General features: G+C 37.2%; 1 protein-coding gene across 1 annotated transcript in view; it reads left to right on the forward strand.

Annotated features, from left to right (window-relative positions):
• PARD3B (par-3 family cell polarity regulator beta) overlaps nt 1–17,324 on the forward strand; it is a 1,026,938-nt gene that overhangs the window by 147,034 nt on the left and 862,580 nt on the right. The window contains exon 2 of the mRNA XM_040474679.1: nt 4,793–4,894. Within this exon, the coding sequence (XP_040330613.1) occupies nt 4,793–4,894 (102 nt within the window). The remainder of the gene's footprint in view (nt 1–4,792; nt 4,895–17,324) is intronic.

Below are 17,324 nucleotides of genomic sequence, written 5' to 3' on the forward strand. Positions count from 1 at the left end.
CTTCCTGGGTGCTGGTGTTCTGGGGCACCATACTCTCTTTTGGTCTGGAGTAGTTGGGAGAATAACTGCAGAGGATTATGATAGAAGTAGTTAAAGTGTGCATGGATGAAAACCTTCATAATTCTCTTTTTAATTTCTGATGCCTCAAGCTTCATCTCTGCTCTGAGCAGGAAGATCTTATTCCATTTCTTCTCCAACATTTAATTTCATGATTATGAGGAATTATGTTCTGAAGCTTCTCTCACCTGGAAAACACTGGACACACTTAGGGAAATATTTTGGGGCCTTCCATTATTGCCCTGTCATGTCCTCTACACTGTGACTTGCATGTGCTGTGTTGTGCAGAAGGCCAGAGAGCCTTCATGTTCACTGTGGATGAAGAACTAAGGGCCAGAGTAGTGATGACTTGCCCGGATCCATATACTTAAGTAGCAACAGAGATGGATCTGATCCCCTGCCTTATTCTTAGGCAGTTGTGATTTTTGTTAAATTTTCTTTATTTATTTTGAGAGAGAGAGTGAGTGAGTGAATGAGCCTGAGCAGGGGAGGGATACCAAGAGAGGGAGATAGAGAGAATCCCAAGCACACTGATAGTGTGGAGCCTGACATGGGACTCAAACCAGGAACTGTGAGAGCATGACCTGAGCCAAAATCAGGAGCTGGACTCTTAACAGACTGAGACACCCAGAATCCTCTGTTAATATTTTTTTAATTAGTAAAAAAAAAAAAAAAAAAAAAAAAACCCAACCCTCATTTGCTGTGTTTAAAAAACACATTTTGACTCTGCTGTTAAGCATTTACCCTTGGGCAAGTCCGTTCACGTGCCCATGCCTTGCTTTCCTCATCTGTAAAATGGATTGATAACTATTTCATGAGGCTGTTTGAGGTTAAACAAGCTAATCCTATAAAACTCATAGTACATATAGCACCTGCCCTATAGTAACCACTAAAGTTATCTGCTTTGATGATGTTGACGATCAAATGGTGAAATGTCATTTTATGGATATATTTCACCAAATTCATGAAATTAAATTCTACACAGAAAATATTTAACTTTCCATTAACTTTAATTTTGCAATTGTTCTTGTATTCCAACAGGTACAATTATTTGTGTCACAACATGAAGTCACCGAAAAACCAGTTGCATTACTGAGTTCTGTAATTGTCACCACTGCTAAATACAGCTCTTTTCCAACACTGGCTCTTTCTTTGTAGTGCTTGCCTCACTTTTGAACCTGCTGCCATTGCAGGCTATTTTTTCTCTTTTTTGGGCCAGATGCATTTAGCTTAGAAACATCCATGTTTTCTCTCTTTTGATGATTGACACCATCTCAGTGCTTGGTAGTCACAGCATCTTAGCATCTGGCTTCTCAGTCTAGTCCTCCTGATATTGCAGGTGAAAATTATTATTCTTCAGAACTCTGGCTGATAGAGATTTTCTAAGGTATAGGGTCAAATTTCATGTCTTCTACCCACAGTGAAGGATATTTGTTGCTGTTAATATCCGTGCCTATTTGGAACAATTTCTGCATTGATTAATTATAAGTTTCCTATAATTGTGGTCTTTCCATAATGCATATATTTTTGTTTCCTTTTCCAATTCATCCTTGTGGCTATTTTTAGTTTTAAAGTTCTAGTAGTATTTAAGTATGTATTATTTAAAAATGATAAGAAACTATCAGAAATAGAGGAAGCAATGCGTGCTATGTTATTTTTTCAATACTTTAAGAACCTAGGAGTATAAGTTCTAAGATTTATTGTGTAACACTTTTACTACAGATATTTTTGAAATAATTTAAGTTTTATGTAGTACAGATATTTGTGCAATAGAGAGGTAAATTAACGTCATGATCCTGAAAAATACAGTAAACTTTCCCAAATGATTGTGTGAAACAAGATGCATATGTGAACATCTTTTCATATTTGATCAGTTTTATTCCTGATGGTCATAAAACTAAGTAAATGAAATGCAAAATCTTGACTGCAAGGTAATGGTTGAATTTTTACATACATAAAGGAGTCAGGGTGAATTTATGGTCTTATAATGGCTGTTGGCTGCTAATATTGTATGTATATTCTTAAAGTGATCTATAGCACTATGGCGAAAATACCGTGGGGACAAAATCACAGTTGGTATGCGCTGGGTTTGTTGATTTACCTCCCTTGGACATGTAAAATATTAACTGAGACTCCTTTCATATAACTTGTCTGTTTTCGTTCAGAATTAGATGTGTGCTCATCATTAGTCTACTCTTTGCTAGAGTGTATAAAATGGCAGTGCCAAAGTGAGATGGCAGTGTTAGAGTTGCAAACAGTCTTTTTATATTCTGGCCCATGTATTTCACTTAATTTTTTTTTTTGATTGAATATACTATTCCAAAATGTATCAAAATAACTTTATTACTTGATTTAGTTCTGCAAAACTTTCAAATCCTGTACTCTTTCGAATCACAATTAGACCATTAGAAATAAATGTCTTAGTTACAACTCCTAGGGCTTATTTTCCAGAACGTCCTAGAGCCGGACGTGTGGGATAGCAGAATGCTGTGGGACTTAACGGCCCCATGGAGCTGCCTCTTGTCTGCTCCCTTTGCTACTGATCAGATCCTGTCCTTCGTTACTTCCTGAGTTTCCCTATTTTAAATTGGAGTGTTTGGTTTTCTTCTTTCTGTTCCTACCTCTAGGCAGGAAAACAGGCATATTTTAATTTACACTGCAATTGTTGGGAGTAGTTGTTTACTTCAATCTTAGGTGATAAAATCTGCTTTTACAAACGGAGCATGAGAAAAAAGCAGACAACTTAATAGAGGTCTTTTAAGTAATTGAATATGTAAAAAAAAAAAAACAAACTCTTTAGAACTCTTTATAATACATCACCTTTTACAAACATGGTCAAAATCAACAGATTTCATCTATAGTGTTGTAATATATCAAAACCCAACTCAATGGACATTAATAGAAATTAATTAAGTTGCACTCCCTTTGTAAGAAGGCAATTTTTACAAGGAAATGTAATACCCTGTAGATTTCAATTAGAAGTCCTGCGTGTATTTGGAAAAACTATGTTGCTCGTAGCATGGCCATAGCCAAAAGACTGAATTCCCAAAGATGACTGGGGGAGCTCTTTCTTTTCTGTACGGTGCAGTGGCTGTTACATAGTGTTTGTCTACTCTGGTGTTCTCCTTATTTAGAATCTAGTCTGTTGTACTTAGCTTACCTTTTATAGCACGTTGACCTTGAGTTGGTTTAGATCTCTGATTAAAGAATCTGACCGATGGGTGTGCTTTGCTATTCTTACCTGGTTATACAGTGGCTGCCTTTTTTTTTTTTTTTTTTTTCTTTTTGGCAATCTCTCAGGGCAAGAGAACCAGGCAGTTAAAGTTTCCTAATCATTAGTGTTTCTACCTATAAGTCTAATATTAGATGCAACGAAATTCCTTTCATTTTACTTGGAATAGCTTGTCAGATACTTGATAGAAAACTTAATTTTGAAGTCAAAAGCCTATCTAAGAAGAATTCCTTTGGATTTTTTAAGCCTATGACTTGATCTAGTCAGATTACTGAAAAGCTATGTTCTTGGGTTACATTTCAGTGTCCCTCTGAATAGATGCTTTAAAAGCTTTACTCTTATTTAATATAGTATGCCCTTGCCTTTTATTAGGGAGTGGGTAAAGGGGAGGCTCTGTGACAATCATTTCTATTAGCTTTTGTAATATTGCAGTTGAATTCTGTGGGCTGTGTTAGTTCTTCTCCTTTATAAAGATTCATTTGGTAAAGGCTTAGGGCTTTATCCTAGAAGAATTTCCTTCTTGTAAACTGGCACGTTATTTGTTTTCTGTGTGCTTTATATAAAGCTCAAAATTTTCCCACTTTGAGAAGCTTTCAGAGAATCACAGAGCCAAATCGATGATAGCTTGGGTATTCTGTAAAAAACTTACTAATATTTTTCTTCATTCATTGGCTCATGTTCTTGTCTCATTATTATGGTTGGCTTTGATATCTTTTCTGGAAATAGGCAGTATGTAAATAACCCAATGAGCTACATCATCTAATTCTGAGTTCTAGCATGAGTATGTAGCCACATATAGAATTAGGAAAATAACTTCCTTTTCTTAGTCCTTACATTCCTGAGTAGGTTTTTTAAGACATTACTTGGAAATCTCCTAAAGCACTACTGTGGTTGAGTGAACTGTTTCAGCTCCAAACCCAGTTCGACTTGCCGCCCTGTGGAGCCCTTGCTCCAGATGTCATCTCAAATCTTGGAGTTGAGGACATGCATACAGCCTGGAGATTTAAAAAGGTGAAGAAGTCAGTGGTTATCCCATTCCACTTGATAGATTGTAAAGTGATGATCGCCATCAAAGATTTCTGCCCTTAGATTTTTTTTCCTCCCCTACAGCTTTGAGAATCTGAGTGTGAATTTCTAAGCCCATTTCAGAGTACCCCCAAGAAGACGTTTTTTCCCCCCAAAGTATTCTTGGGATTACCTCGTTTGAAGTTATAAAAACTTTCTTGAAATTCCTTGTCAAATAACAGTGGCACTTTATTTTTGCATGGTGATTTATCTTCCAGGGTAATTGATGAAATATGTATACTTTGATTTACTGATTTACCTGAAGTAGGATAAAAATACCAAATGTTTATTGAAATAAAGAGGTAACATTTATTTATGTTGTTCAAACATTTTATTACTAGGGCCTATTTTTAATGAGTCAACTTATTATTTTTTAAAAAATTAAAATGTAGTTTTAAAAAGCTCGAGTCGTGAAACTTGTTGATTATTCTACCATAGGATCCTGGCTACTGGGTGAAGATTCATCACTTAGAATACACGGATGGAGGAATCCTGGATCCAGATGATGTTTTGGCAGATGTCGTTGAAGACAAAGATAAGGTAGATGACTAAAACTGTTCCTCTTTGTTTTCCTCTTTAGAGCTGTGTGTTTCCTAGAGATTGAGATCCTTAACAAACTCATGTGTCAGTTATTGTTAAAAGATACCATCTGTTCAGGTTTCACCTGAACAGCCTATAAATCAAAGTTCTTCATCAGATGCTTGGAAAAACTTTGTCAAGGTTTGGGAATCTGTTTATGGTGGCCTAATTAGCAGACACTTCGTTCCCAAGAGTTCCTCATGTGTCTTAGTAAATTAGTGTCAGGCTCTGAGGCTGTTGGAGCTTTCATTGCCATTGTTGGCTTTGGGGTTTATTCTTGGCCCTTGCTAAATATTCAACTCAATGCCTGTGATTTGAATGTGTTTCAAACTAGAGAATACAGTGGGGAGAAAAGTCTTACAAAGAACTATGGTGAAATTTTTTATTTTTTAAAGCAGCTGGCAAACAACGGTCTTTTGTGATAGTCTTTGTTTCCATTGCTAAAGTAAAACAAAAAACAAAAAAACAAAAAAGACCACTAAATTGACTATTGCAAAAAGGTTGAACATATTTTGCCAACTATTTGAGGATACTCCCACTGCAAATATCTTATTTTAGTAAGATTTTTCTTCTGATGGTAAACTGGAAAATATGAGAATAAACTGTTCAGTTGCCACACGCAGGATTTTTGCTGTTGAGACACATTGTATATTACATCTGCGTTGGGCTCCTCTTAGCAATGGTTGAGGTGTCCTCTCTAATTGAACTCCAGCCCACCTCTACGAGTGATCCTGGATTCAGAGTTTCTCCTCCTGTACATCCTTAGCACTGTTTGTTCTAGGCTATTTATGTGTGTATCTATGTTTCTCTCTTTTGCTTTTCTGCACTCTCAGGGAGGTGTGTGTGTGTGTGTGTGTGTGTGTGTGTGTGTGTGTTAACCAATTGCACCAGAATATGGAGAAGTGATTTATTGAACTCAGGTAAAATTTACATTTTTCCTTTCCTGTAAGATCTTTTTGGACTGTTCAAATTTACATTAGTCTTTGCCAACATTCTATCCATTTTTTCCCCTTATTTTTCTGTTGAGCAAACTCAACTCTGGTTTGCTGGTTTGCTTTGCATAATAATAACTCATTTCATAAGGGACTAATGTCCCTGAATAGATTGTAAGTTCCTAAAGGACATGGACCAGAAGATTTTTATTTCCTTTGTGTTCCTTGTAGTAATAATATCCAGTACAATCTCTTACCAAACTGAATTCTCAAAGAACACTTACTGAATTCATGAGTGAAAAAGAAACCTTTACTCTCTACACTTGACTCCCGGTGTACATGATTTTGATGCATACTTCGTGTTTATTGCTTGGTTTTACAGTAAATAATAACGTATTATTTAAGTTCCTAAACTTAAAGGACGACTTTGACTTCTGTGTTTCTGTTTCACTTCCTACTTTTCTGCAACCGTCTTATTTTGAAATAGTCTAGACATTTGGTCTGTTCGTTAATGAAGAAAGTCTTCCCTTCTCAGATTTCATTGATGACCGGTATATTAAAATTAAAAGTCAAAAAGTAGCAAGTTTAAGAAAGGCTAGAAGAGGGGCGCCTGGGTGGCTCAGTCAATTAATCGTTTGACTTTGGCTCAGGTTGTGATCTTGAGGTTCACAAGTTCGAGCCGCGTGTTGGGTTCTGTGCAGATAGCTCAGAGTCTGGAGCCTGTTTCGGATTCTGTGTCTCTCCCTCTCTGTCTGCCTCTCCACCACTTGCACTCTCTCTCTGTGTCTCTCTCTCTCTCAAAAATAAATAAACATTAAAAAAAAAAAAAAAAGAAGAAGGGCCAGAAGAAAATGTCTCACCCAGCCTCATGCGAGACCTAATTACAGGAAGGATGTTTTCATGAACAGTGCTCAGGGAAATCATTTGTCCTACAGAGCTCTTCCGTTTAGAGAATACTTTTTAACTCTCCTGGCAGTGCCCTTTTAAACTATAATCCATTTACTAGACAGAGAAACAGCTTTTATTATGTGTAATCTCTATTTTAAAGGGGCTTCACCACTAGTGAATCAGGTGAAAAAAATGAGGTAGTCAGTTAAAACCCTAGCAAAGGATGAGTGCTATCTGGGTGAAGGTTTACCCATTTCCTTAATGTGCTATTGCATTAAATACATGAAGCTTAATTGGTATTGTTTTGCAGAGTAGATGAGAATATATACTTTGGATATTGCCAGAAAAAATGTGTTCCCCTTTGCCCTTTTCAAAAATAATGTAAGTGAAAAAGAGCATCACTTTTTTTTCCCCCTGACATTCTCTCTGAAGTCTTAAGATTGTCTAATAGTTTATGTATCCAGTGTGGAAATAAGGTTCTGCCAGACTTTATTACTTTTTTCAAAGTTTAGATTAAGAAGTAATTATATGTGATACTTCTCAATGTTTAGCGATATATCAAATTCAGCCATATTATCTTAGAGATAATATGAAGCTTAGATAAAATTATAGTTCATCTATTTTCAAATTGGCTATCTAATGATCTCTTGGATTTAGAATATAGAATGCAAGCCCAAAGAGGCATGGATGGATGTGAGTAATCCTTGGCCAATGCCCACTTACCTCAACTCCTAGGAAAGACTTGCGCTACAGGTGAAAATGGCAATTAGGAACTTTTGATGGCCCAGCTGGAGAGGATGAAGCAGGAAAAACAAATTTAGAATCAGAAAGTGCTGTAGGCTGAGGCCATTTTGTGAGGCTAAGGAAGAGCCATCCAGTATACTTCTGTAAAAACTGAAATTGGGGGCTAAATGGTATCCTCACAGTCAGACAGTGGGATAATATACTGGAGTCAGCTCTTTATGTCAATGACTTTCAAAACTTCTGGTCCCAGAAGTGGTTTGTCTGGGAGCTTATCTTGATTATTCCTTGGACCAGCATGGCACGTGCTTTTACATGGTGCCTCTTTGGGAGGTTTTTTGTGTTAACTTGCTTACCCAGTAGAGGCCCCTCCACAGGGAGCCAAGTTTTTACCATGTTGCACTATATCTTTCCTATATTTTGTCAAAATATTACTGGAGCAGCTTTGAAATTTTGCATCTTATGGTAACTGATATTTGTATAAAATCTTATGGTGCAACTGAATTATACAGTTATAACAGGCATTCTTAAAATTCTCTTGTTTTATGTATCTGTCTGATGATCTAAGTTCTTTGGGATAAGTATCTAAAAATTCACAACTTTACACTAATGCGTCTTCTCTGGCTTCCCAAGGCTATGGACGTATTCACCCAATGACAGCTACTTAACATTTTATGGAACACCAATAGTGTCCCAGAATTCTCTGGCGATTATGTTTTCTATTTTAGTTTAGAGCGACCCTGCAGGTGAGAGCTATTTATTATCCCTGTTCCTAATTTCTGAAAATAGCCCCAGAAATTGTCAGTGACGTACTGAAGATCACAAAGGTAGTAAGTGGCAGAATCAGACTAGAATTCACATTTCCAAACTCCTTCGTTCTTCTGCAAAGTGCCAAGTAGTGTGTTGGGTGTTTGTATTTATAATTTCTAGTTATGAAAACTCATGAATTATGAATAAGAATGACTTTGTTTTTACATAGTTAGCACCACTGTTAAGAAAGGGTAGGTAATAGAACTATGGAGTATAACAAAATTAATTTAGAAGTAGTATATCATACAAATATAAATTCACCTCTCTTTGCCTGAAGCCTGCACCTAATTTATTATAAAGGTGTCTTACCTGTGTTGCCACCCCTTGTATCCTTCTTTTCAGGTCTCAGATTACTACTTTCAGGACCCTGTAGACTACACTTGTCTAACAACTATTTTCTGCTTTCTAGGAGAATACGTTCTGTATTCCAGTAACTACTTTTCAGAAAGATTGCTGAATGCACAAATTATATGCTGTGCTGTCTGTAGTAGGCAGAGTAATGGCCTGTAAAGATGTCTACTCCTGATCCCCAGAACCAGTGAGACGTATGTTACATGGGAAAAGGATTTTTGCAAATGTGATTAAGGACTTTAAAATGGAGAGATTATTCTGGATTATTTGGGGGGGCCCAGTGTAATCACAAGGGTCCTTATAATTGAAAAGAGGGAAGCGGGAGAGTTCATATTAGAGAGATACAATGCGAGAGAGAGTTGACTGTCCACTGGTGGCTGTAAAAAATGAAGCCAAAGAATGCAGACACCTTCTAGGAGCTGGAAAAGGTGAAAGAATGGATTCTCCTATACAGTTTCCAGAAAGAATACAGCCCTGCTGACCTCTTGGTTTTAGCCTGGTGAGACCCATTTCAGACTCCTCACCTCCAGAATTGTAAGATACATTTGTGCTACTTGAAGCTCCCAAGCTTGTAGTAACTTGTTATCACAGCAGTAGGACACCAATGCAGTGTCTTTTGTTTTATACTTTTAAAATGATGATGGTTTTCACACGTTTCATACTAACTGGGCTTTAACATTTTGTAGGACAAGGAAAAATCTTATGTTTCAGATTAGTCGATCACTGTGCATTCTTTCCAAAGTACACCGTAAATTGAAACTCCATTCACTGGGTGAGTTCTTGCTCTGTAGGACTTCAGTGTCATGCTGTTGTCTTGTGTAGGAATAATGTCAGGGTCACACACCCAAGCTTTGTAATAGTCACTTACCAGTTTCTCCTTATTATACATAATGACTCTAAGAAGTCTGAAGACTGACATTTAAAAGCCCCTGCAGGGGCGCCTGGGTGGCTCAGTCGGTTGAGCGTCCGACTTCGGCTCAGGTCACGATCTCATGGTCCGTGAGTTCCAGCCCCGCGTCGGGCTCTGTGCTGATGGCTCAGAGCCTGGAGCCTGTTTCAGATTCTGTGTCTCCCTCTCTCTCTGTCCCTCCCCCATTCATGCTCTGTCTCTCTCTGTCTCAAAAATAAATAAACCTTAGAAAAAAATTAAAAAAAAAAAAAAAAAAGCCCCTGCAAAGCTTATCGTTAGCTGATATTTTTTGAGTGTGAGAACCTGATTATTGAACTTGTATGATTGTTTTCCTTGTTAGTATTTCTTGTTTGTAGAAGGCAGTTGAAATACTGCAATGTGTAACTTCTCTTATGTAAATCGGATTACTGACATGGTTTTTACAAAAAGTAAATACATACGCAACAGTAAAATTTTATTCTGTGGTAAGGTACAATGAAAGAATGTTTCTGTCTTAGCCTACACTTTGACTATCATAGGGGTTTATTTTGAAGAAGTGCCAAAATCTCCTGGATTCTAGTCATGGTGAGTTGGCCTCTGAGAACATATGTGATATCTGGTACTCAAATTTTAAAGTGTCCTTTCAACGTTATCCTTTTTTAGCTATGTGTCCTTGGGTAGATTTTGTCTCTATTAGCCTTAATTTGCCCATTTGAAAAATGGATATAATGTGAGTTTTTATCTTACAAGGTTAGTGTCTGAAAAACTGTATTAACTTCTCAGCACAGTAGGGCATATGGTAAGTGCTCAAATGCTAGCTGTTAAATTAAATATTAAGTTAACATTATGGTAGTGTTATTAGTGTACTTTTTACCGATGTGTTTTGATTTAACCATTACATGTTTTAAATTTAAGTATTAAAATATCAAAGGCTACAGTACATTCTGTTTTTTTAAACTTTATTAAATTTGAAAGTTATCAAATTGTTGAGTAGTTTGATGGGAAGATACTTGATTATGGCAAAATATTTGGATTTATATATTATTTAAGAAATCAAAATGCCCGTATGACTAACTTTAAAACAGGAGTCCTTTTATCAGAACACAGTGCTTGGTAATATAAGAGGCATTCAGGGATCCAGTGTGGTTTTGAAATGGAGACTGTTTTGCACACTGAACTGGTGACCTAAAACCAGACACTGTCCTTAAGCCCAAGTTGCTCTCTGAGCACGCTCTGTTGCCCTCTAGTGGAATCCACAGCTACCTGGAAAGCAGCTTACAGGAGATACTCCCTGAATGTGATGATGCGTTTGGCTCTATTTCATTCTAAATTTTACTGTATTTTTAGCGCAGCTCAGACTCAGTAGTGGATAGTAAAACCAGAGTGTATATTTCAACCAGTGGTTGTCATTTCTTCATGGTTCTCAACCATACCAATATTTACCTTGGCTTTTATGAGTCTTAGGAGGGTTAAAGCAAAATCTTTGCATTTCTAAAACTCTTGTTTGTTTGGTCTTCTTCCCATCTTCCTGCTCACTGGTTGAAAGGTTAATGGCTGGCTGTGATGAAGTATGTAACTTTTTGAGTATGTAGTTGAACAATTCATGCAATATATTGTGTTTTTCTGCAGATAGGGGATGGTTAATTTAGACCTTAAAAAAAGGTCCTGAATTAATTACCTCATTTTTGAGTCATTTTGTCAGTGAGGCTCCCATTTCAAGGGGAAACACCTATTTTAAGCCCTTAATGTTTTAAAACACATTAGAATATGGTGTGTTGGGTTTTTTTTTTTCCCTTCTAAAGTTTTTCTTTGGCTCATGGGTGTTGAAGTTTTGAAACCACATTTGAGAGGAAGTTTGTAGAATGTTTTAGAAGTCCATGCAGAAATCCCTAAAGATTACCATGGCTAAGAAATGCCATCTTAAGCTTTCTAAGGAAAGATATTCTATGCTTATGGCATTACAAAATTATAGAGTCATAGAACCAGAAGAGATCTCAGCAATCATGTGGCCTAACCCCATCCTCTTGCAAAAGAGAAAGGTCTAAACCAGGAAGAGTTGAGATGGCTCCGTATTTCCAATTGATGTCTTCCCTGAGTCCATTTATGCATTTCCTTCCTAGAAGGCTGATAACATGAAAACCACTTAGTTTTCCCCTTCCAAGTTAGCTTCTTTCATTTGGCTTCTTTATTTCTGTTGATAGGAGTATCTTCTCCTAGTCCTCTAGGCTTGAACTTGCAGTTGTTTAAAAAATTTAGTCAGTAAATCCAATTTACCTGTCTCATGTGTCTGTTCCTCTCTTTGCCTTTCTGTGGCCACCAAATTTAAATCTGTAAACTCTCAGGCAAGGTTATTTAATTGATAAGGAATTAGTGGTCTTGCCTTTAGCCTCCCCGCCCTTGTCCTGCCTCCCTGTTCTGTGCCATGAATACAAGGAGAGTGGTTAAGAGCTTGGATTCTTGACAGGCAGAGTCAGTTCATTTCTTGTCTCTGCTATCTGTGTGGCTTTGGGCAAGTTACTTAATCTCTTTGTTCTCAGTTTCTTCATGGGCAATTGGAGCTAAAAAATCCAGTAATTTTACAAGTGAATCCATGGAAAGTATTTAGGAGAGTACCTCTCCTGTAGTAAGTCATCAGTGAGGGTTAGGTGCTATGATAATTACTCTACTACTATTTTGTATATAATAAACTACTGCTACACTATGCTATTCTACTATATTACTCCTATAGATATACTATTATTACTAATGTAGTATTGGTTAAGTCCTACCATTCCTTTCAGTGAATAATGAATCCAGTCCAAACTTCATAGCCATACATTATATTCAGCAGCTTCTGAATGCCACCAAACTATCTTTCTCAAACTCAACCTTCTCAAACCTCACCAGTAATGAAGCTGTGTGTCCTGTTCTTTTATGTATCATGCACTTCCTTGCTTCAGAAATTTCTTAATGTTTCACTTGTGTAGTGTGTCCTTGTCCCTACTCCCTGCCGGTCCAAGATTTATTCTGTAGTTGACCCTTGAACAACGTGGATTCACTTAAACATGGATTTTTTTTTTTTGGTGTGTGTGTGTGAATACAGTATAGTACTGTAAATGTGTTTTTTCTTCCTTGTGATTTTCATAAAAACATTTTCTTTAGCTTACTTTATTGTAAGAATACAACATAGAATGTACAAAATGTGTGTTAATTGACTGTGTTCTTGGGAAGGCTTCTGGTCAACAGTAGGCTGTTAGTAGTTAAGTTTGGGGGGTAGTCAAAAGTCACACATGGATTTTGGACTGCAGCAGGGCCGGTTAGTGGCCCTGACTGCCCGTGCAGTTCAAGGGTCAAGTGTGTATGTTGCAAAACGTAAGCTCCACAAGAAGAGGGCCTTTGCTTTGTTCACTGCCGTGTCCCGTGTGCCTATGCCAGTGTGTGGCATGTCATAATTGTTCAGATCAGTGTAGAGTGGAATAGAGGAGGGAATGAATAAATGCTTATGTGTGTAGGTTTTCAGGTCTTTAGTAAGCCACTAACAGCTCTAAACTGCATTTTGTTTTTTCTTGATAAATGAGAGTGATCAATGATCTCTTTCTCATGGTGTCACTGGGAAGGTTGAGAAGTTGTGTGTAAAAACACAATGGAAATTATGAAGTACCATGCACACATAAAGAATATATTTATTCCTGCTGCTCAGTTTTTATCAATCTTTCAAGAGCCAGATAAGTTGTATTTTTTTCCTCGTCACTGTTTGCAAACCATCCCAATTGTAAGTAAATTGCCTGTGATCTATAATTTTATAGAAATCATTTAGCAGTCTCTTAAAAATGCTATTGCCTAGTTACATGTATCAATTGCCATCTTAAAACTCTTAAGAATTTTATGGTTTGGGGCACCTGACTGGCTCAGTCTGTGGAGCATCTGACTCTTGATCTTGGGGTCATATGTTCAAGCCCTGCATTGGATGTAAAGCTTACTTTAAAAAGATAATAATTAAAAAAAACCCTAAGAAAACAAAACAAAAGAAAAAAAAAAGGATTTTATGGTTTAACTTATGCCTTAATTTTGTCTTCCCAAATGTCTTGTATGCTCCTTTATGACTGAGATGGCCTTTTAAAATATTTTTTTTGACAACTGACTGGTTACCTGTGGTTTAGTGTTCAATAAACATGTCTGATTTTAGTTAATGAGAGAACTGGAGCTAGAATAGAAGATTTCTAATTGTCCTTCTTTCTCTTCCACCAAATTATGTTGTATCCTCTAAATATTTCATTAGGAAACAGTTCGTGGGCACGTTTCAACCTCAAAGGAGCACTTTGGAATCCATGCCTTTGTGACCTTACTTGTGGCAAAGACAAATGGTGTTGGGAGGTAGTAACTTCAAGCAAAGTAATCCAGATAATGGCCATGTCAAATATGTTTTCCCTGGTGTCTGGTGCATTTGAGCTGGTTGGCAACTGTATGTGTGTGTGTGTGTGTGTGCGCGCGCGCACGCGTGAGAGAGAGAATCTGTGTGCACATATGTGCGTACAGAGTGTGCTATACTTGCCCTGCACGTGCTTGTTTGTAGTGTGCATCTGTGATGTGAAGGTTTCGTTAGAGGTTGGAAAGAAAAGAAATTATCAAGCTTGATGGTATTTGAGTACAGTGAAGAATAAACATAAGAAAATGATATATATGTAAAACTTCAAGTTTGGTTGGAGGGAAGAAAGCCAATAAAACGTGAGATTATAATGCTTTACTTAGAGCTAAAAAATGTAATTCTAAAAAAAAAAAAAAAAGAATCCGTGAACGTTTTCACCATGTCAGCATGCCTTTAGCCATATGTTATTGGACCCATGTCTACCAATGGTCTCTCTCTCGTCAGCTTCTTCTAAAGCTATCTATGCCTAAGAGGTATGGGACCATTACTACTTTTAAATACATCTATTTTTGACTTATATAACTTATAAATGGCAATTTCATTAAAATACCTGAAATTACACCCAATAAAAAGCACTTCAGTTATAAAACATCCTCTTTGAAAAATGCAAAAACCTGTGGGTGCTAATTGGACATCACATCATCCTTGTGTAAGTGTATATCGACTCAATCAGATTGTGTCCCCCCTCACATCCAGCTAAAATCAGCTTCAACAAAGGAATACTGTAGAGTGTTATATGCCAGAGCATTGGGCTTTGATGGTTTGAATCCAGGATTTTCTTACTATTCTAACCTTGCTCAACCTCAGTTCTCTCATTTGTAAAATCAGATGCCCTGTCTCACCAACATCACTGGGTTCATGGGAGGATCGAATGAAATTAAGTATGCAGTAACAGTTTGAACTGTGATGTAGCAAACAAATAGAGCCCTTTCTTCTTACCCCTTGTAGCTCTGGTCCTTAGGTGTTTGAGCAAACATTGAATTGACTTGTAGTCCAGGAGAGACTTGCTGTGGAGAAGGATACTAAGCCAGGGGGAGGGATGTGAGAGCGTTTTGGAAAGAAGAAAGCTGTTTATGTGGAAAGAAAAGTCTTCTTTTCATATCCAGTGAAGGGTCCAGGAAAAAAGGGACCTCTTTAACCAGGAAAGAGGGCAGCTCTGAGGGTTTTAGGAAGAGGCAGGTTACTGAAAGGCAGAAGATTAAATTTACCTTTGGGAATTTAGTGGGTGGGAAGAAAAGATACCAGGGTTTCCACATAGAAAAAAGGAAGGAATAAACTACAGTACAAAGACAGTTTCCCAGAGCTTTAGAAGATTTTGGAAGCTGTTAATGTTTGTGTGTATGTATTCACTATCTGGTTCTTGTTTTATTGATTGGCAGTAGGTTTCTTAAAATGGAAGGGAATTGGGTGCTTCTTTGAAGAGGAGTGGGGGGTACTCACTCTCTTAGGAGAGATCCAAAGAAATCAGACAAAATGTTATGGAAAGAAAAGTACCTGAATACCTGAAATCCCATGGTTTAAGGGAACCACGACGACGACGACCACCACCACCACCACCAATGGGGACACTTCTCAGTACTGACAAGCTTAGGCAAGCAACTATTTATATGTAGTTCCTTGATATTTGACCAAGAGACTGTGAGCTATTCCACAATTTCATGAGACTAGCCATGTACTAGACTCCTGGTTAATCTTATAGGATGCAGATTCTTATATTACAGGAGCTCAAACTCACTTATGTTATTAATTGGCTACATTGTGAATCAGATGGGCTTTTTTGGAGCTGCTCTTGGAACCAAATTAATGTTTATAGCGTTTCTATTGAGGTACTTGTTCCAAATTCCACTTACGTGTATAGATGCATTACATTCATAGATAAATTTTTAGTAAATAAGAATTTCCTTAAATTTGGCTTTTAAAAATTGTAGTGTTTTACAATCCCATACGTATATAATGTTCTGTTAAAAATAAAGTGTACTTCCCCATCATAAATATGGAAAATTCACTTACAGAATTTTGGCAGGATTACTGAACTTTATATTTACTGCTTTAACTTTTTAAGTTCTCTTTTTAGCTTCCTTTTTTTCTGATGTTATGAATCAATTTTGAAGGATCCAATGACATTTCCTTAACAATAAAAAAAAGACTCCTTGGGCCGACTTTAATCAGAGAGGTAACAGAGCATAGATGGTTGTTTATATATAATGTTTATTAATCTTAATCCAAAATATGTTACAAGTGAAACACAACATATTTACATAACATTTAACCACAAACAGAACAGAAAGACTGCAGAATAATGATTTGAGGTGATTCTGATAGCCCAACAATGTGAAATATGCAGTTATGCATATAAAGAGAAAGTTGAAGAATCTCCTAATTCTTGATACCAGGGTTAGAACTCCAGATGACTGGCTTAGTGTAGCCATTGTGTGCCAGTTCAGAATGAATCTAATACGATGGAATAATGTGGTGTTCTAAATAGCTCACCTTTTATTTCTTGTTTCCTTTATTTTTTCTTGAGACGGAGGGAGAGAGACAGAGAGTGAGGGAGGAAGAGAGAGAATCTTAAGCAGGCTCTAGGCTCAGCACAGAGCTGGATACGGGGCTGGATCCTGAGACTCTGAGATCATGACCTAAGCTGAAATCAAGAGTCAGAGGACTGACTGAGCCACCCAGGCACCCCTAAATAGCTCACTTTTTAAATGGAAATCTTACAAAGCTCTTGGGTGAATGATTGATTTAGGACTTTATGTATGTATGTATGTATGTATGTATGTATGTATGTATATATGTATGTATTTATTTTATCCATTTAATTTTATTATTTTTAATAATTGTTTCAGGAGTAGAATTTAGTGATTCATCACTTACATATGACCCAGTGCTCATCCCCAAAAGTGCCCTTCTTAATGTGTGTCACCCATTTAGCCTCTCTCCCTGTCCACCTCCCTTCCAGCAACCCTCGGTTTGTTCTCTGTATTTAAGAGTCTCTTATGATTTGCCTATGTCTCTGTTTTTATTTAAAAGTGGAAATATCTAATGTTGCAGAGACTGAAGAGCTTGGGACTGCATTTGAGAAGAGAGGGTGCAATGGCACCTGCTAATTGTCTTCAAGTATTTGAGGAATCAGAAAAGAAGGGATAAATTCATCAACTGTATCCCAAGAGGTTGGTCCAATGAAGTTTTAAGGAAGGAAGTACGTAACAGTTCCATAAAACAAATAGCTCTTTAGTGAATCTTATGCTGCTGTGTGAAACACAGACTCAGTCATTAAGGGAACATAAGTTGAGCAAACATGTCTGGACTTCCCCTTTTAGGTCTGGAGTGTGATTTGACCCTCCATAGGCTAACTGTGAGTCTATTAGGCATGCA

This window comes from Herpailurus yagouaroundi, unplaced genomic scaffold (assembly GCF_014898765.1).
Source record: "Herpailurus yagouaroundi ecotype Mexico unplaced genomic scaffold, PumYag 140, whole genome shotgun sequence".
Lineage (NCBI taxonomy): Eukaryota > Metazoa > Chordata > Mammalia > Carnivora > Felidae > Herpailurus > Herpailurus yagouaroundi.